This window comes from Antechinus flavipes, chromosome 4, assembly GCF_016432865.1.
Source record: "Antechinus flavipes isolate AdamAnt ecotype Samford, QLD, Australia chromosome 4, AdamAnt_v2, whole genome shotgun sequence".
Classification (NCBI taxonomy): Eukaryota; Metazoa; Chordata; class Mammalia; order Dasyuromorphia; family Dasyuridae; genus Antechinus; species Antechinus flavipes.
The window spans coordinates 69,374,780-69,397,053 of NC_067401.1; the positions used below are offsets into that span (position 1 = coordinate 69,374,780).

The 22,274-nt window shown below is 32.6% G+C and overlaps 1 protein-coding gene across 2 annotated transcripts in view; it reads left to right on the top strand.

Annotated features, from left to right (window-relative positions):
- DPYD (dihydropyrimidine dehydrogenase) overlaps positions 1 to 22,274 on the top strand; it is a 1,007,953-nt gene that overhangs the window by 441,298 nt on the left and 544,381 nt on the right. For both annotated transcript variants that reach the window (XM_051993281.1, XM_051993280.1), the window contains exon 10: positions 9,474 to 9,643. In XM_051993281.1, coding sequence (XP_051849241.1) covers positions 9,474 to 9,643 — 170 coding nt within the window. The remainder of the gene's footprint in view (positions 1 to 9,473; positions 9,644 to 22,274) is intronic.

Consider the following 22,274-nt stretch of genomic DNA (forward strand, 5'->3'; position numbering starts at 1 on the left):
CTGAAAAATATTTCCAAGAGAGACAATGCCAGAGTCATTGGAATACTTAAAAAGCATAATCAAAAGGAGGGCTTAGCCAGAATCTTTCCAAAAATTGTCAAGGAAAACCACCCTGATATACTGGAACCAGAAGGTTAAAAAAAAATTAAATCATCTTAGGAAAAAGATCTCAAAATGAAAACTCCAAGGAATATTAAAGCAAAATTATAGAACTATAAGATAAAGGAAAAAATACTGCAAGTGGACAGAAAGAAACAATTCAAATATCAGAGATCCACATTCAGGATTACACAGCGTTTAACAGCTAACAAAATTAATGAAACTATTTTACTCAATGTAAAGGGCTGAAACTCTGAGCAGATGCACTTGGACAACTATTCTATTAGCATATACTTGGAAAATGGCCCACCCCACTATTCTGTGCTGGCTCGATCTGTTGATGTATACAGAGAATTGTAAGAGGGATTAAAGAGTGGAGTAAGACAAGCGAGAGTTAACTTTTAGGTGGGAGACAAAGAGGAGAGGTTGTGGAGATTCCTGTGTCCATTCCCCTAAGAGCCCTAAAGACCAAGAATAAAGACCAAGGACTTTTGCTTATCCTAACTCTGGTTGCTTCTAAAGTATCCACTGTGCTAACTCGGTCTTCACAACTGAGACAGAAAAAATAACAACAATATTCATTTGGGAGAATAAAAGGTCAAGAATGTCAAGAATTTATGAAGAGAAAAGCAAATGAAAGTGGCCTAGCTGTATCAGATCTAAAACTATATTATAAAGCAGCAGTCATCAAAACCATTTGGTATTGGCTAAGAAATAGAGAAGCTGATCAGTGCAATAGATTAGGTTCATAGAACAAAATAGCCAATGACTATAACAATCTAGTATTTGACAAACCCAAAGGCCCCAGCTTTTGGGATAAGAATTCACTATTTGACAAAAACTGCTGGGAAAACTGGAAACTAGTATGACAGAAAGTAGAAATAAACCCACGCCTAACACCATATACCAAGATAAAATTGAAATGGGTTCATAATCTAGACATAAAGAATGATATTATAAACAAATTAGAAGAACATAGGATAGTTTACCTCTCAGATTTGTGGAGGAGGAAGAAATTTGTGACGAAAAAAGAACTAGACATCATTATTGATCATAAAATAGATAATTTTTATTACATTAAGTTTAAAAGGTTTTGTACAAACAAAACTAATTCAGACACAATTAGAAGGGAAGCAATAAACTAGGAAAACATTTTTACATTCAAAGGATCTGATACAGGCCTCATTTCTGAAATATATAGAGAATTGACTCAAATTTATAATAGTTCAAGCCATTCTCCAATTGGTAGATGGTCAAAAGATACGAACAGACAACATTCAGAAGAAGAAATTGAAACTATTTGTAGCCACATGAAAAGGTGCTCCAAATTACTGTTGATCAGAGAAATACAAATTAAGACAACTCTGAGATACCACTTCACATCTGTCAGATTGACTAAGATGCCAGGAAAAGATAATGACCAATGTTGGAGGGGATGTGGAAAAACTGGGACACTGATGCATTGTTAGTGGAGTTGTGAATGGATCTAACCATTCTGGAAAGCAATTTGGAACTATGCTTAAAAAATTATCCAACTGTGCATACCCTTGATCCAACAGTGTTACTACTGGGGTTATATCCCAAAGAGATCTTTAAGGAGGAAAAGGGATCCCCATGTGCAAAAATGTTTGTGGCAGCCCTCTTTGTAGTGGCAAGAAACTGGAAACTGAGTGGATACCCATCAACTGGAGAATGGCTGAATAAATTATGATATATGAAAGCTATGGAATACTTTTGTCCTGTAAGAAATGACCAGCAGGATGATCTCAGAGAGGCCTCGAGAGGTTTAAATGAATGATGCTAAGTGAAATGAATAGAACCAGGAGATCATTATATACTTCAACAACCTATATAACGATCAATTCTGATGGATGTGGCTCCCTTCAAAATGAGATGATTCAAACCAGTTCCACTGTACAGTGATGAAGAGAGTCATCTATACCCAGAGAGAGACTGTGGGAACAGTGTGGAACACAACATAGCATTCTCACTCTCTCTGTTGTAATTTGCTTGCCTTGTGTTTTCTTTCTCAGTTTTTCTTTTTCTGGGCCCTCCTGTGTCTAGAAGTTAAATAACCATGTGTCTGAAGTAGTTTCAGGGAGGGATTCAAGGTCTCTATTACTTCTATGATTTCATGAATTTCAAGGTAAACTGTATTAATAATGATTTATGAGCAGTAAATCAACATAATTCTTCCATATTCATCTACAAAAAAAAAAGATTAAAGAATGTCTCAAAGTAAATCTTGGAATAGCAAAAAATGTGAGTCTTTTAGTACAATACACTTGGAAAATAGACAAGAAAGATCTTCCTCACTTGGTTAAAAGGTTACCTCAGTCCAGAAGAGGACGCATCCCTAGAAGCCAGCAAGCAAGAGCCATAATTCAGTGGAGCAGGCAAATGCCCACACCAGCTCCCCCTCATGCTCAGCAAAGCCAGTAGAGCAGACAGACTCTGGGAATTTATGCTTCAGCATAGTCCCAGACAAAGAGGTAGTGAACAACCTAATGACATTCGACTGGTGCCTAAGCAAACTGGCAGCTACTAGCAAATGGGCTATATCCCACCAAGTGCTTTAGTCTAAACCTGGGCAGATGGGCAGTCTTCAGCAGCCAGACTGCTATGTGCTTCAGGGTAGCCCCAGAGAAATGGAGCAACCTCCCACCAGCCTTAGCATATGTTAAACATCACCACTAGGATCCTGACTAGGCACCTGTCAGACTCCTACAGCCTTCAGAATCTTCAGCCCTTCCACTCCATCACCTCAGTGCTGTACCACTAAGGTCCCCCATGTCCCTCAAGGCTATATCAGTGCAATACCAACTAAATAACTAGCATCTGCAATTCCTGGCATGAGAAGTCTGAGACAGTGACCCTTCCACCCTGGAAGAAGAGCTCATATATGAAAGAAAGGAAAAAGGTCAAGAGAGTGATCAAAAAATAAGAAAATAATCTCACCCCCCCCCAGAATGTTATTGTGGTGATAGAGAAAATCAGAACAAAAACACAATGTCACAAAACTTATGAGCAAAATGTCAAAGAAAAGTGGGAAGTGTTCTCAAGCTCAGGAAGTATTCACAGAAGAGGTCTAAAAAGGAGCTTAAAATCATATGAGATGTAGAAGAAAAAAATGGGAAAAGAAATGAGAGCAATGCAAGAGAATTATGAAAAAAGAGTCAACAACTTGGAGAAGAATAAATAACTGGTTAAAAAGTAGAATTGGCTAAAAAAATTCACTGAAGAAAACAAATACTTAAAAAGTAAAATTGGCCAAATGGAAAAGGAAATATAAAAACTGAGGAAAATAACTTCTTAAAAGTTAAATTGGGCAAACGGAAGCTAATGAGTCCATGAGACATTAAGAATCTTTCAAATAAATTCAAAGGAATGAAAAAATAGAAGAAAAGGTAAAATAACTCTTTAGAAAAATAAATGACCTGAAAAATATTTCCAAGAGAGACAATGCCAGAGTCATTGGAATACTTAAAAAGCATAATCAAAAGGAGGGCTTAGCCAGAATCTTTCCAAAAATTGTCAAGGAAAACCACCCTGATATACTGGAACCAGAAGGTTAAAAAAAAAAAATTAAATCATCTTAGGAAAAAGATCTCAAAATGAAAACTCCAAGGAATATTAAAGCAAAATTATAGAACTATAAGATAAAGGAAAAAATACTGCAAGTGGACAGAAAGAAACAATTCAAATATCAGAGATCCACATTCAGGATTACACAGCGTTTAACAGCTAACAAAATTAATGAAACTATTTTACTCAATGTAAAGGGCTGAAACTCTGAGCAGGTGCACTTTGGACAACTATTCTATTAGCATATACTTGGAAAATGGCCCACCCCACTATTCTGTGCTGGCTCGATCTGTTGATGTATACAGATAATTGTAAGAGGGATTAAAGAGTGGAGTAAGACAAGCGAGAGTTAACTTTTAGGTGGGAGACAAAGAGGAGAGGTTGTGGAGATTCCTGTGTCCATTCCCCTAAGAGCCCTAAAGACCAAGGACTTTTGCTTATCCTAACTCTGGTTGCTTCTAAAGTATCCACTGTGCTAACTCGGTCTTCACAACTGAGACAGAAAAAATAACAACAATATTCATTTGGGAGAATAAAAGGTCAAGAATGTCAAGAATTTATGAAGAGAAAAGCAAATGAAAGTGGCCTAGCTGTATCAGATCTAAAACTATATTATAAAGCAGCAGTCATCAAAACCATTTGGTATTGGCTAAGAAATAGAGAAGCTGATCAGTGCAATAGATTAGGTTCATAGAACAAAATAGCCAATGACTATAACAATCTAGTATTTGACAAACCCAAAGGCCCCAGCTTTTGGGATAAGAATTCACTATTTGACAAAAACTGCTGGGAAAACTGGAAGCTAGTATGACAGAAAGTAGAAATAAACCCACGCCTAACACCATATACCAAGATAAAGTTGAAATGGGTTCATAATCTAGACATAAAGAATGATATTATAAACAAATTAGAAGAACATAGGATAGTTTACCTCTCAGATTTGTGGAGGAGGAAGAAATTTGTGACGAAAGAAGAACTAGACATCATTATTGATCATAAAATAGATAATTTTTATTACATTAAGTTTAAAAGGTTTTGTACAAACAAAACTAATTCAGACACAATTAGAAGGGAAGCAATAAACTAGGAAAACATTTTTACATTCAAAGGATCTGATACAGGCCTCATTTCTGAAATATATAGAGAATTGACTCAGATTTATAATAGTTCAAGCCATTCTCCAATTGGTAGATTGTCAAAAGATACGAACAGACAACATTCAGAAGAAGAAATTGAAACTATTTGTAGCCACGTGAAAAGGTGCTCCAAATTACTGTTGATCAGAGAAATACAAATTAAGACAATTCTGAGATACCACTTCACATCTGTCAGATTGACTAAGATGCCAGGAAAAGATAATGACCAATGTTGGAGGGGATGTGGAAAAACTGGGACACTGATGCATTGTTAGTGGAGTTGTGAATGGATCTAACCATTCTGGAAAGCAATTTGGAACTATGCTTAAAAAATTATCCAACTGTGCATACCCTTGATCCAACAGTGTTACAACTGGGGTTATATCCCAAAGAGATCTTTAAGGAGGAAAAGGGATCCCCATGTGCAAAAATGTTTGTGGCAGCCCTCTTTGTAGTGGCAAGAAACTGGAAACTGAGTGGATACCCATCAACTGGAGAATGGCTGAATAAATTATGATATATGAAGGCTATGAAATACTTTTGTCCTGTAAGAAATGACCAGCAGGATGATCTCAGAGAGGCCTCGAGAGGTTTAAATGAATGATGCTAAGTGAAATGAATAGAACCAGGAGATCATTATATACTTCAACAACCTATATAACGATCAATTCTGATGGATGTGGCTCCCTTCAAAATGAGATGATTCAAACCAGTTCCACTGTACAGTGATGAAGAGAGTCATCTATACCCAGAGAGAGACTGTGGGAACAGTGTGGAACACAACATAGCATTCTCACTCTCTCTGTTGTAATTTGCTTGCCTTGTGTTTTCTTTCTCAGTTTTTCTTTTTCTTCCTTCATGATCTGATTTTTCTTGTGCAACAAGATAACTGTATAAATATGTATTCACATATTGGATCTAACATGTATTTCAACATATTTAACATGTATTGGACTACCTGCCAGCTAGGGGAGAGGGTGAGGGGAAGGAAGGGAAATTTTGGAATAAAAGCTTATGCAAGGGTCAGTGCTGGAAAAATTACCCAAGCATATGCTTTGTAAATAAAAACCTTTAATAATAATAATAAAAATAATAAAATAACTATAAAAATTAAAGGACTGGAGATCATGGAATATGATATTCTGGAAAACAAAGATGCTAGAATTATAACCAAGAATCACCTCCCCAGTGAAATAAGCATAAAACATTAAGGGAAAATGGGCATTCAATGAAGTAGGATTTCAAATTTTCATAAGGAGACCAGAATTAAATGAAAAAATTTGATTTCCAATATCAAGACCCAAGAGAAACCTAAAAGGGAAAAAGAAGAAAGAAAACATAAGGGATTCAATGGCCCTGAACAGTTTATATTCCTATATTGGAGTAATACATGGGCATGATACTAACTATATAGCTAGAAGGAATATTCACAAATAGAGGGTAGAGTATAAAGTGAATTTGAGGTGATGACATTAAGGGATGAGGAGGAGTGTTCTAGGTATTTAATGACTGAGAAGGACTGGAAATGGGATATTCCAAGTTTGACCATATTCCTGGTGGCTCTCCTGCCTCCTGCACTCCTGCACTAAGATCAAGGCTGGTCCCGAGGTCCTCCAAAAAGCTAGCCCAAACATTATACATCAACATTGGCACAAAGAGGAGATAATATATAAGCAATTGAATATGGAAAGTAATTTCATTCAAAAGAAAAATAAGAGAGGAGAAGATTATGTAAAATGTGACTGACAAAAGAGAAGACAGATCAAGGGAGGTGGTAGATAGAAGCAAAACACTATCAAGGGAAAGGGTGAAAAAGAAGAGAGGACTGATAGGAGGAAAAATAAAATAGAGGGAAATATGCAGTTAGTAAACATAAATTTAAATATGATTGTGAGGAATTTTCCCATGAAAAAGAAACAGATAAAGTGGATTAAAAACCAGAATCCTACAATATATTGCTTACAAGAAACACACTTGAAGTAGAGAGACATACAGAGTAAAGATAAGAGGCTGGAATAGCATCTATTAAGGTTTAACAGGAGTAAAAAAAATCAAGGATAGCAATCCTGATCTAAGACCAAAAAAAAAAAAAAAAAAAAAAAAAGCAAAAAATTGATCTAATTAAAAGAGATAAGAAGGAAACTACATCTTTCTAAAAGTACCACCTCAAAAATTTGCTAATATGATGGAAAAAGGAAAATGATAAATGCTGGAGATGTGGGAAACTTGGGACACTGATGCACTGTTGGAATTCAAGAAAGCAATTTGGAACTCTGCCCAAAAGATCCAGCAATACCACAACTAGATTTGTATCCCAAAGAGATCTTTAAAAAAGGAGGAAAGGGTTTACATGTGCAAAAATATTTATAGCAGCCCTTAATGTGGTGGCAAGACACTGAAAATTGAAGGAATACTAAACAATTGAGGAATGGCCGAATAAGTTATATTAAGTTAATATAATGGAATACTGTCATGCAAAAAGAAAGAAAGAACAGACAAATTTCAGAAAAAACCTAGAAAGACTTGAATGAATTGATACAAGATGAAATGGGCAGAACTGGGAAACATTGTATATATTATCAGGTACATTGTGTGATGATTAATTATGAAGGATTCAGCTTTTCTCAGGAACACAATGATCCAAGACAAATACAAATGATTTATAAACGAAAATATAATCCACATCCAGATAAAATAACTTATAGACTTTGAATGAAGATCAAATAGTACTTTTTTCACTTACTTTTTTTTCTTTTTCATGTTTTTCCTTTTTAATTTGTTTCTTCTTTTACAGCTGTGACTAATATAAAAATAGATTTTACATGAAAGGACATGTATGACCCATATCAAATTGCCTATCATTTTAGGAAGAGAGAAAAATTTGGAATTCAAAATCTTGAAAAAATAATGCTAAAATTGCCCTGACATGTAATTGGGAAAAAAAAATTGAATACTATTTAAAAATAACAGATCCTTGGTTTAAAAAAGAAGAAAAAGAAGAAAAAAAAAGAAAAAGAAAAAGCCACTGAAAGGGAAAAATAAAAACAAAATACTATCTGGGATTACCAAAAAATAAAATAAAATCACTTCAGCTTTGAAAAAAATACAGATAATATCTTTGCTATCCAATCTTCAAGTGATAACACTTAATAAAATGTGGTAGGGCATTATAAAAGATGTAGTTGATCTTGATCAGAGGGTAACTAGAGAAATTATATTGTATCCAAGCAAGCCCTCATTTGTCAAAATAATTTAAAATCTTAAATACCTTACTTTTTTTGAGTCTAAATTATTTTTACAGGAGATAGAGCTTAAATATTCTGAGATATATGCTGAAAACACAGCTGAATGCTAGAATCCAGGGACAAATACCTAAGTGAAGTCTAGGCAGGACTATATAAATATATATATATATATATACATACACACACATATATATGTATATATACATATACATATATGTATATGTATATATATTATACACATTATTTAATAAGAGTAGATTCTTTCTATGTTTTGGATACTTTTATTGCAGAAATTCTAAAACTAAGATTTTTTTATTCCCTCACTGATATACCAAATAAAAATAGCTAAATGTGCTTCTTCAACCCACACTGTGAAAATTCACAATGGACACAACAAAATTTTGAGAATTATATGGTGGTGATTATTTGATCTCAAATATAAACACTTCTGAATGAAATGATTACATTTATTGAGATTATAGGTTTAAACTCTCTATGCTGCCATTCCTAAAATTACTATAATTTATCTAATCAGCTGTTAGTTGTATTTAACTCAATACTAAAGTGTTATCTAATATATAGAAACCACCTGCATTTTACCTTTTTTTCTCTTTTTCCATGTGAATCTCTATAAGAATATAAGATCTTGAAATAGATACCTTTGGCAAATGGACACATGGTAACTCATAATTCCTTTATTTTGCTCTTTAAAGAAAGAAAGCCCATATAGGGAATGTATAATTTGTTTTTACTTTCAGACAATTTACTTAAGAGAACAATTTAAGAAAATAGTTGTCCCACATTCAGTTGTCAAAGCATGCAACTCGTAAGGACAATTATATAATGCAACTTACTGAGGCAATTGGATCTTGTTATTTTAATTTTTTTTTTTTTTTTTTTTTTGCAGTTTGCTAAACTTAATACAAGGAGACACTGATGTTGTTAAGTAGTCTCACTAGACAATATCAAAATCAAAGGCTTTTGTAAACAACCAAGGATTATTTTTTCCCCAAACATAAGGACAATTTGTCATTTGCCAAACAAAGATATAATGAAGCCAATTATAAGACTATGAATCAGAACCTGAAAGAGTGTAGTTTTAATTGGTTGATTCCAGTTTGGCTTAGCCTCGAACCTTTAAAATGTAATTTAGTCCATGACCCTTCTAAAAGGAAGAGAGAGAAGGCACTGCTGCTAAGTGTACTGACTATGAAATTACATATATGAGCATATTTTTAAAATGGGAATAAAACTGTCTTTCAGTGAAGCAGAATAATTTGATAGTGACACTCCATCCTTGGAAACTGCAAAATGCAATTTTACACTGCTTTGAGTACAAGTATCTTTTGAGCTGTCATGCAGAAATGGTTTCTCTACTTGAAAATGGGGTTTTCCTTTCATCATTCAGGAATGTGTGCCTGTCACTCCCCATTGCCATCGATACAGGGAGCTGTGATTGTACTTGGCGCTGGAGACACTGCTTTTGACTGTGCAACATCTGCTTTACGGTGTGGAGCCCGCCGCGTGTTCGTTGTCTTCAGGAAAGGCTTTGTTAATATAAGAGCTGTCCCAGAGGAGGTAAAATGGAACCATCAGAAAATATGGAGTTGTAATATAAAAGATTTTAGGAGATGAACTGTTAACATCCAGTGCTCTGTTTAAGTCATTGGACTGGTCTAGAAATTTTTCAAATGAAAGTTAAAAGGGTTTGGATTCATACCTAATTGTTTCATCTAATTCAGGCATTCACAAGCAAAATCAAATCCATAACACTGATTTGGATAAAAATGAGGAATTTAATTTATCTCTATATGAATAGGATTGATTCTTGTTCTCAGTGCTAATACCTTTGAAATGGTTTATCTCCCACTAATAGCATTAGAATTTGTTAAGTTCTCAGTATAATCCACACTGTCCATGAAATGTGTGGGCTCTTACTAGAATTTAGTAATTGGAAGCATTAAAATAGTCCTGTTAGAATAGCCAGAAAGAGCTGTCACTTGACTAGTTTGGTTTAGACTAGAGGGAAAAATTAGGAACAATGGTCAGAACAATGTAAAGAGTCTTTTGTCATCTTTGCATAAGCAAAATTCTCTAATTGGAGGACTTCAGATAGAAAAGCTGGATCTTCCAACTGGTCAAATTCTACACATTATAGAAGAGGAACAGGTATAGGTCAGATTATCTGACCTTTGAGATTCCTTGCAATTCGGGTATTCAATTATTTCCATGCATTTAAAAAAGTAAACAATATAGCAGTCTGTACTTATAAAATATATTTCTTTAGATCAACAAGCATGAAATGATTTCCTACCAACCCATTCTCCTGAATAATCCATGAATAATTGATATTACCTCTTATTTTATACTCACACCTTTTTTAAAGTAATTCCTTAATGAAATCTTATTGTGAATTACCATAGAATGAAAATGATATCATTAAAATAGGATATGAGTAAATCATCATTTTATAATATTTCATTATTATTTAAATAATAATAGCCAGTATTTCTATAGGACTTGCAAAAAAAGAAAAAGAAAAACTGAACTAGAAGATAACTAGTTAGATACAATAAGGAGGGAAGGGGTGGAAATCACAGAAATAAATTCAATTCAATGACCATTCATAAATATCTACTACTATGCTCTAGAGCACTGGGGGTACCAAAAAAAGATGCAATGCTTGTCCTCAAGAAAGTTATTATAACTGCATTAAATATGCTATACTTATCTAAGGAGATAGATATATACATATGGAATTATTTAGACATATTTGGTCCTCAGAACTAACAATCTTGGGATTTAGGTGTTATTATTACTCTCATTTTGCAAAGGAGGACATTGAGTCAGATACCTTAAGACATATACAAGGTTGTATAATTAGTACATTTCTACAGCAGAATTTGGATATAAGTCTTCCTGATTCCAAATCCAGTGCTCTATCCCCTTTTCAAAAATGTTATTAATGGTTGGTTTTTTAGCCATTTATTGATTTCTCACATGTAGATTAACAATTTAATGAATTAATCATCATGGGAAATCAAAATCGCATCAGCTTTCTACTTTATTGTGTCAATTCCAATTAAAAACATTCTTGGAAAACTTCCTTTCCATTTCCCAAATTCCATGGATGGCACTGATATAACAAGATGGGGAATAATAGTCTAAGTATATATCATATATAGTATAAATAAAGATGGGGAAGCAAAAAGAAGGGAATCACTAGTAGAGTGGCATCTAAATTCCCATCAGTCCAACCACCTATCCATCAATCAACAATCTTTTACTAAGCTGCTATTATACTAAGCTTGATACAATAGGCACTGTGATAAATCATTGATTTAAAAGAAAAATAAATAAATATCATAGGGTTAAGTACTTTACTTTGGCATAGCCCCATGAGACCTGCTTCTAAACTAGCACAATGCTATTAATTTTATTCTTTGAGCCCAGCAATTGAACACCTTTTGAATCTTCCTTATAGTATTATTATCTGGTCCTTGAAAATAGTAGAAGAAATGGCATCACAATTTCCAGAAAAAAATGTAGTTAAACTATTTCTACAAGTCTCCTAATCTGTTAGTCTGGTACCATACCAATAAAGGGAAAAAAAAGAGTAATCTTACACAAAGTGATTACCAAGGAAGACAATCCTTACAGAAATGCTTAACAATGTCACTATATAAAACGTTTCCTCTTAGTTGCTGATCACTCATTTCAATCATGTCTGACTCTTTGCAATTCCATTTGGGGTTTTCTTACCAAAGATACTGAAGTGGTTCGCCATTTCCTTCTCCAGATCATTTTACAGATGAGGGAACTGAGGCAAACAGAGTTAAGTGACTACCCCAGGATCACACAGCAAATAAATATCTGAGGCTGGATTTGAAGTAAAGAAGACGCCTTCATGGAGTCTTCTGACTCTTGACTGGCACTTTTATTCACTACATGAGCTAACTGCATCAATTATTTTCCTTATGTTCAAATAAAATAAGTCTAATTACTTTTCTATTGTACAATTTTTGATTTATTTAAAGACAATCATCATGTTTGTTTCCATTTATTCTCTTTTTCACTGTTTCTTAACCAGGTTGCCATAAAATCATATGAATTTGAAGTTTTTAACCATTTTCTTTATTTTTTCTTTACATCTTTTCCAACTCAAAAATATGCTTTCTAAAATGTGGCAACAAGAACTGACAACAATAGTAATTAATCATAATAATGAAAGCTAATATTTATATATTGCATTTACAATGTGCCAGGTACTCTATTAAGCACTTTGCAGTTAATATCTCCTTTTATCCTCTCACCAATCCTGAAAGATGGGTATTGTCATTATTCTAATTTTTGGTGAAGAAACTGAGACAAACCAAGGTTAGTGAATAAGTATCTTAGGCCAGATTTGAAGCCAGCCCTTCCTGACTCTGTCTAGCATTCTATCTATTTTTACCAACTAGCTACAATCTTTGAGATTCTGCAAATAAATACACGGTGACTCTCTTGAAGACTGTCATGTCTCACTGTTAATTCAAAATAACTTGTAGATTATTAAAAAAAAAAACCTGAATTTTCTTTTAGAAAAAAATGCTTCCTAGCTTTGGCTTACATATTAGATTTTTGATACTAAAAGTAAATAGAGTATAAACATAACACTTTATATGTAACCTTATTAAATTTTTCTTTATATAATTTTAACCCAGTATTCTAGACTGTCCAAATATTTTGGAATCCAGATTCTGTCATCTTATATATTATCTAGTCTTGTGCGCCCTGCAAATTTGATAACCATGGCATCTAAACTTTTATCAGTCCAACCCTCTATCCATCAATTAATCAACAAGCTTTTACTAACTTTCATTAGTATTATACCAACTATTATACCAACGGCTATTGTACCAACTTTCGTATACCAAGCATTGTGCTAAAAAAATTAATTTAAAAGAAATATAAAGTTAAATCCCATAGGATTAAGTACTGAGCTTTGGCACAGTCCCATGAGACTTTCTTCCAATCTAGCACAAAGCTATTAATGTGATTCTTTGAGACCAGCAATTCAACAACTACCTTATCATACCATCATTTGGCCCTAGAGAATAGTAGAAGAAATGGCATTATATTTTTTGCAAAAAAAATGTAGTTAAGCTCTTTTTATATTAGTTTCCTAATTTATTAGTCTAGTAACCATCCCAAGAAAGGGGGAAAAAGTAATCTTACATTAACTGATCATTGTGGCTTCATTAAGTCATGCTGGCTCTTCATAATTCTTGCTTAATTTATAGTTGTTTTCCAACTATCCCTTTAAAAATGTACTCTAGAATTTTGGGCATCCAATTGAAGATTATCCAGCTATAGCTTACAAATTCCATTCTTTTCCATATCAGCTTTCATTGAATTCTGGTAGATGGAAGCTATTTTTTAGCACTATAAAACTTTTGATAAAACTGTAGTATATTAACTCATTCAATTCTTCCCCCATCTCAATTTCCCTTTTGAAAATTTACAATATGAAGATCATCAAGTATCAAATCTTTTCTAATAAATATTTGTTTTATGAATGAATTTTATATCTCAAGATAGTATCTTTAATGAAATAAAATTCTGTGATTCTCTCCTCTTTCTCTCTCCCTTTATTCTCTTCTCTTCTCCCTCTCTTTTCCCCTCCTCTTCCTTTCCTCTCCTCTTTCTCTCTCTCTCTCTCTCTCTCTCTCTCTCTCTCTCTCTCTCCTCTCTCCCTTCTCCCCTCCTCCTCTCCTTGTCTTTTCTGTCCCCCCTCTCCCTCCTTCTCTCTCTCTCTCACACACATATCTGTCTCTGTTGTTCTGTGTGTCAGATCACACACACATACACACACAAACGGATGCTACTGACAAACTAGAGCATTTCTCTGAAAGTCTTCAGGGATCTTAAAAATTGTTCTGCACTATCCTCTAAGAAGATGAGGGAAAATCCATTAATAATTCCCCACAGTCTGTTCTGCAAAGTCAAACAGATGAGATTAAATTTCTCAGGATAACAGAATCCCCCAAATATGAGTATCAAAAGCAGTTGACAGATCTGATCAAAATTTATGGGTGCTTTAAGCAGTTCAGAATGTCTGGAAGAGAACAAGAAGGTCAATATTTAATGTGCCAGTTTGACAAGTGAAAACTAAGGGGTGAGGGTGAGAATTGTTGTGTCTATCCTTATTATGACTCAGAATTGGGATATACTGATTATTATAGCAGAAAGAGGATTAGCCAAGGTAGATATCAAGATTCTGTTGTTATAATCTAAATCTTCTGGTAATATGACAGGTATTTAGGAGCAAAGCTTTTTATCATTGTCGTGAGAAGATGATAGATTTCTAAGATGTCTGATGGGATGCAAGACTGAGTTGCCCATCATGTTGCAAGAGTCATCACTAAGTGACTTTAATGATCTTCACCTTCCAGAGTTACATTAGCTACTCTGCTAGATAGATGTTTCTAAGTGAAAAGAATAAAGTTCCCTTGCTTTATACATTAACAGGTTTCAAAATGCCTGATCTCTTAGCTAAGACTTGTTCACGTATTCCTATGGAATTAAACCAACAAATTTTGAGGCCATCAAATAAAACTTTTAATTCAGCATTCAAGTAATTAATTTATTTTTGGTTATTTGTATGCTCACAGTGATATTGCTTCTAAGTTTCTCTTTGGATACACTTACATATTTAAAATAATATTATCTGATATGTTGATTTTTACAGATCTTTTAGTTTATTTAAATTAATGTAAATGGGACATACTTAAAAATAACTATAGGAGAATTGCCTCTTCATATCTTTGATCACATATCAAAGAATGATCAAAAATGCTTAATGCATAAAACTAAATAAAAAGACAGAGGAGACATGAATTAAACAATTTTGTCATCACTTTGTTCAACTATATATATATATATATATATATACATATATATATATATATATATATATACAGCTATAGATATACATGCATTTGTAAAATATATACAATATCTAAAATATATATATTACATTAATATATTGTTTATTTATAATGTTATTTAATAAATCAGTGCATAATGTATCAATCTTGTATATTGAATATATAGTCTATAAAACATAAGATGTATATTCATATACATATAAAACAATATATAACAGAGGTTTGGTTTTGTGATACAACCCATTTTTCTGTTTTTTATACAAAGATAATTTTACTTTTGTAGATTATTGCTAAGTTTACAATTTTTTAAAAAAAAGTTTACTTTTTTAAAACAAATAAGAAAATAGCCACTATAAGTTTAAGAACTCCACTGAAATTAATGAGGATCTGATCTATAGCATTTCTACAACATTGGATAATTACAAATCATTTAAATATGGTTTATCACATTGTTTTATGTGGTTGGTCTATGAGATTTGCAAAAAAAGTAATTTGTCCTATGTTACACAAATAACTCTAAAATTGATTATACTGATAAAATATGTAGAAGTTTGATTCATTAGGGTTGGTAGAAAATAATTTCTTTACAACTATTTAAACATTTCTATATCTACAATAGAATTTGGTATGGTGTACAGAGATTGGTCAGTGTAGTTGAAAGAACTCTTGGCTGTGAATCAAAAGAGGCAAGCTCAAATCCAGGTTCAACTGCAATTTAGCAAGTTATCTTGACCTTGGTCAAATTATTTGCCTTGTCTTCACTATAGTTTCCTTATTTAAAAGAAAATCAGTTTTGACTAGTTGGTCTTTAAAGCTCAGCTCTTTCAGACCTAAAATTATTTAATTTTAGAGTTTGCCAATTGATAAGGAAAATATGTCTATCTAATAGGAATAGGATAAAACCTCTTAGTAGGTGTTCATTAAAACTAATTGAAAATGCAATCATGTCAGTAAAAGTTACCTTTAGAATCAGTTGCTCAAGTAAATTAATATGGGGGAGTGCGGCAGAAAGATTTATTTGATACTGTATACAATAGTGCTGGAATGGATATCAGTAAGATCAAAATCTGAATCCTACTTTCAGACACACATATAGTAATTATGTGATTAGAAGAATGTCACTTGATTTCTCTCATCTTTAATTTCCTCAGCTTGTAAAATAGGGATAGTTATACAATGTAATTCATAGGGCTCTTGTAAGTTTCAAATGAGAAGGTACATGAAAAGTAGTTTGGGAACCTTAATTGTTATTTAAATGCAAATTATAAAAATTATTATTACAAAATAATTCTTTTTAAAGCTATGATAGTATTCAAAGTCACTTAAATGTTTAAGTAAACAAAAAAGTATTGTACATATTACAGGAACCATCAGGAAACCATTTCATTTTTTATTATTATAGAAAAGAATATTAACAATCTTCAAAAACTGAAATAAATTCTGTTCCATTTGGGGGGGAAATACTTGCAATATTGACAGTATGTATTCTTCTCAACTTACAAAATCAATTTACCAAACAGCTCATGAATATATACTTGTTTCTATAAAAAGGATCATGGATAATATTTTTTGAGTACAATTATCCATTCTTTTATATTTAATGCTAAATATAGTTCACAAGCAAAGTTCTGAGGAGAGGTATAGCAAAGTATCTATTTCTACAGGAAAGTATAGAAAATTCTTGCTTGATTTTACCATGAGTAATCTTGTAATGATCCTAAAAAAGCAGCATTACCTTTTCTGTGAATAGGGTAAAGAGTCCTAGCCTTTTCTCTTGCCAATTCAAAAGCATAAATTGATTCCCATGGTAGTAGGATATCTATCACCATACCTAATTATAGAAAAGCTAATAGGTTGTTTTCTGGCTTCAGGGACCCATGTGATAGCCCCAAACACAAAATGGCCCTCAGTTCTCTGAAGAACCCCTTCAACTTCTGAAGTAACAGTTGTGAAGTAATAGAGGAGGAAGCAGAGCCTAAAAGCTATTATCCATCTGAACAAATAAACTCTGAGTACTTAGTGATTTTTATCACATGGTCAAAAAGTTGATACCCTACTTTATGAAATGAATCACATCCATATTGACATTCTTGGTATGAATTAAATTAGAATTAATAAAAAGGCTGCCATTAAATTGAATAATGTCTTCAAAAATTTTAATTGGAGAGAGAAATAATACACCTTGGTTCTAAAGGAAGACAAAAAAATATATTATGCTGAAATACGTAGTTATACAGAGCTTGGAACCTGGAATCAGGAAAACCTTAATTCAGAGACAGCCTCACATACTTTCTATATGACCCGAGGCAAGTCATATGATACTTTGCCTCAGTTTTGTCATCTATAAAATGTTTAGAGAAGGAAATAGCCAAATAACCCAGTATCTTTTCCAAGAAAACTCCAAATGTGGTAAAAAGAAGTTAAATAAGACAGGGACAATTAAATGACAGCAATGATTTTATTCCATCTTGAAGTGGTTAATTTTGAGTTCAAGTTTACTCAAGATGATTTTACCTTATAGAAGATGAAATTAAAGAAAAGCAAAATTTTATAACCTCTAGATTGGAAGGGACCAATGAATTTATCTATTCTTGCTAGTTTTAATCTTTCAGACTTCATCAATAAAAATCTGAATATTCAGTGACTTTAGTAGAAGGGTGAGCAGAAGGATGATATATCAACGAACAAAAATATATGGGAAAGAATGATTTAGAATCAAGAAATAAAAATGGTCACAAATGTTTAGAGTTCCCAGAAATTTCATTTTTGTAGCACTAATTCATTTCTCAAGATAAGATTTGGAAGACACAAGATATGACAAATACTTAACTACATTAGAAAAAATATGAATTATATCTTAAATAATATGAAGTAGTTAGAGAAATAGAAGTTGTTTTAGAATCAACTGTTCAAATGGAATCATTTTCAAACAGAGCAAAAGTCAAATTAAACATCAAATAAGTACAAAAAATAAAAATTAGGAAATGATAACTGGGTTAATATAACAGCTCCAAGCTATCCTCTGAATGCAACTTATTGATTCTATGAAAATAAAAATGGGCAAATTCAAGACCACCATTTCCTAGAGAAGATTAACCAATATGAAAGTCACTATACCCAAATGACAAAAAGCATCTAGGAACAACCTTAACTAACACTTGATCCCCATGGTAAGAAATGAAAAATGGCAACCAAAGGCAACAGTAGTTTAGGTTAATTTTCAAAATGTTACAGTTAATAAACTTAAATGTATAAAATTTTGAACAATATGGATAAGAGCAATTATAGAACAAAAATTATTAAAATGCAAGCAGAGTCAACACTACCTCATGCTAGTTATCCAGACAAATTCAACCCTTTCCTCATCCTCCAAAAATGTAGATAAAAATGCAATGAATATATGACTTGTTACGTAATTTTTGTACACAAGTGAAGAGATTTATGATAGCAATATAGAACCAGTTTCTTGCCAATAGATATTGCAGATATTTTTAAAGAACTCAAGTCATATTGACCAATACAAATCACTCAAGGAAATCATAGAAACAATGCCATGTAGCTTTGCAGATTATAACAATTTGTCATCTATGTAATAATTAGAAATACAAAGTTTGATGTCTGGAATTGTATGCCAGAAATTACTATCATAAATTAAAAGGTGAAAATCTCTCTATTACAAATACATGACACTCCTCCCAAAGATATATTCTAGAATTTAGAAAATAAAATACACTGTAAGTGGAGCATTTGCACAGGAAAAAAAAATGTTCTCCAAAATCAACTCAATATAACATTTATCAAAATAATTTAAGAACAATTTTCTAAATAGATTTTTCTATATTATAATACAATTGATACATTCTCCAAATTATGTGGAAAGAAAAGCTTCCCAATGTAAAAGATCTAATTAAAGAATTTTAAATCATCTGAACATCATTCCCATTATCCTATCTAAATTATTTTCATTGAACCTTCACAATATGAACTTTTTATCAAAACACGTAGAGTTCCATAAGACACTAAATATAAAAATCTAATAACAAGATAAAGGCTTAACATAGGACAGTATCTATCTGAATTCCCTAGAATAAGACAAGGAAGAAGAAGAATAACCACATTTCTAATTTTGTTTTTTTTTGCTGAGGCAATTGGGATTAAATGATTTACCCAAGGTCACACAGCTAGGAATTGTTAAGTGTCTGAGGCCAGATTTGAACTCAAGGTCCTCCTGACTTCAGGGCTAGTGCTTTATCCACTGCACCACCTAGCTGCTCCTCTAATTTTTTTTAAAACATTTTACATGTACTACTATATCATTTGAGTTTCCCAGAATCCTTGTATGATAAGTGATAAAGTTATAGCTAAAACATATCTGAACCAATATTGAACAAGGTTTCCTCCAATTTGGATTTGCAGTGAACAAGTCCTGTGCTCTATTTTCTATCATTGTTCTTTCTATTGTTCATGTTTCTTATAGATTTGATTATTGTTTTCACCATTCTAGGCAGAAGTATTGAAATATTTGAGAGAAAGCAAACAGTTTTAATATTTGTAAATGCTCCTTTTATGTTAACCCTATCCGGACAATAACTCATTGTCATTCTCTCAAGTTTTTTCCGTTTCCAATTTTATTGAACTTCAGCAAAGAGGTCTGTGCAGAGCAAAATGTTTACAGACTTAATAAAGCTTTGCAAAGAGAGTTATAAAGCTTTTCTTTTTAAATTTTCATTATACTTCTTGATGATGTCAGTCAAAATAAATTTATCAATTATATATTATGTGCCAGGATCTTTTTAGTCCCTGGTAATAATTATTTTGGATTTTTTTTTCTCCCCACATAAGAGAAAGAAAATGGAGATCAGGCTCCTTGCTTTTTTTCTGTCTCTCATACCTACTCAGTTCTCATGTCATAGTTTCTATTGCCCTTCTTTAGAAAAATTCCTCAGCTGACTAAAGAATATTCAGTCTTTTTTTTTCAAAAGCAATTTCAGAGCATTTCACTGGTCATATGCTTTCAATGACTGTTCATTTTCTCTATCTTCATTTTCCCAATCACATTTCTCTCTCCCAAGCCCCTTTCTTATCTTCTGATCTTTCTTTACCTTTTTCCAGTATAATATCACTCCTTCCCAAGTAAACATATCCCTTCAAAATTACATCTTCCTATGCCTACTTAAAAATGTTTTTTCTCCAGATAAATCAAATGGAAATCCCAGCTACTTAACAGCAAAAGAGCAAAAGCTGGCATGATTTATGTCTCTCTCATCCAATAGCAGTATCCTATATGCATTAGAGCATAATATCACTGGAATTACTCCAGCAGGCATAGGGAGTAATCTCTGTGAGTGGCCAAAATCTTCTGAGCCTAAACTCTATGCATTGGCAGATAATAACTGAAAATGTTCAATTATTTGAATGCTAATATTCTCATTTTTTGAGACATAAGCTTTTCTGATAGCAAGAGCGTCAGTATTTCTGAATATAGAAAATTATTGTACACAGAAGCATTTTGACTTTAATTGTATATTAAGGTATCTATGCCTTAAGAAACAAAAATAAAACAAATTCATGGGATTATGAAGCTAGAATTAGGGATGTCTGAGTTCAGGAAGCATTATGGAGGGGAAGGTATTTGAGATCATTCAATTAATAGATATTTTTAAGGACCTACTATGTGCCAAGCACTCTGCTAAACTCTGGGTTTGAATTAAGCAGTAACCTTGTTTCAAATTATTCCTTTCAAATGACATCATATTGTAAAAAATTGATTTGCATAGTGCCTAGAACAGTAGGCATTATATAAATTTTTTTTGGTCCCCTCCCCTTATCTCGTCCTCCTCTGACACAAATAGCAATCCTTCAGTGCTTATTAAATGCAAATTAATTTGAAAAATTTATTTAACATAAAAGTCTTTGTGCAAGACGCTAAGTTCATTCTGATGATATAAATACAAAAGTTGAAAATATGGATTTTTTTGCTTTTAGTAATAATAATAGCCATTATTTATCTAATGCTTTGATGTTTGTAGAACACTTTACAAATCTTATTTTATTCTCGCTATATTCTTGAGAATCTGATATTATTATCCCCATTTTATAGATGAGGAAACTGAGGAAGATTAGGGTTAAATGACTTGCTTAGCATCATAGAGCTGCATTATCTGAAGCAGTGTTTAAACTGCAATTTTTCTGCCTTGACCTACAGCTCTCTTTTGGTGGGAAAATAACATATAAATTGATAAATAAGCACCACATATTCATGAGTACTCACAAAAGGAAAGCAATAATAATTGAAATCAAGAAAGACCTACTGAGCATCCTTGAAGTTAGGAATGGTTTGAGACTGCCACAAAGTAAGAAAGTATTTAAAACATGTGAGATCATTTCAGCAGAGGATGGAAAGAAGGCAATGGAATGTCATGTACAAGGAATTCATAACAATTCAATTTGATAAGGGCAGAGGGTACAGAAAGGAGAGAAATGCAAAATAAATTTGGCACGTAAAAGAGCTATATTGTAGAGGTTTTAAAGATCTGGCTGAGTATTTCTTATCTCTGAATTTGATGGCAAAAATTTCTATAGCAAGGAAGAAATTTTGTAGTGTATGATAAATAGACTAGAAAACAGGATGAGACAAAGAGAACCTGAATTTGAACATGAGAGATATTTCAAGTATGTGCTACATTATCGTGATATTTTATTTCTACTCACAACTGAAAACAGTGCTATTATAAGTGTTAGATATTGATTTATTCAAACTGTAAACATTTGGCATTGTTGCTCAATCAAGTGTGGCATTATCATTAAAATTTAGTATCAGGTGACATTTTTGAAACACAATAAAGCAGTATTATATTGATGAGTTGTAAGGTGTCACCTTATCCAAATGTGACAAAACCAAGCCAGGAAGATATATGGAACTTATAATCATTAAACGATATTTATTATATCATTAAAAATGTTTGAATTAGCTGGCCTTCCAAAAGCAATAATATCTTATTCTGTAAGGGAAAAAAATTCATAAAAGTTTTTTAACCCCTCTTTCCCTCCCTCCCTCCTTCTCTCTCTCTCTCTCTCTCTCTCTCTCTCTCTCTCTCTCTCTTTCTTTGTCTATCTGTCTCTGTCTGTTTCTCTCTTTCATAAAGAACTCTGAGTAGGTACAGTAAGCTGATAAAGAGGATAATGAATCTAAAGAAGCATGGATTAGATTTGGTATTTTAATTCCAGTCTTCACGCATATTATTAATTGTTAGCAATTTCTGTTCAAACTGCTATGTATG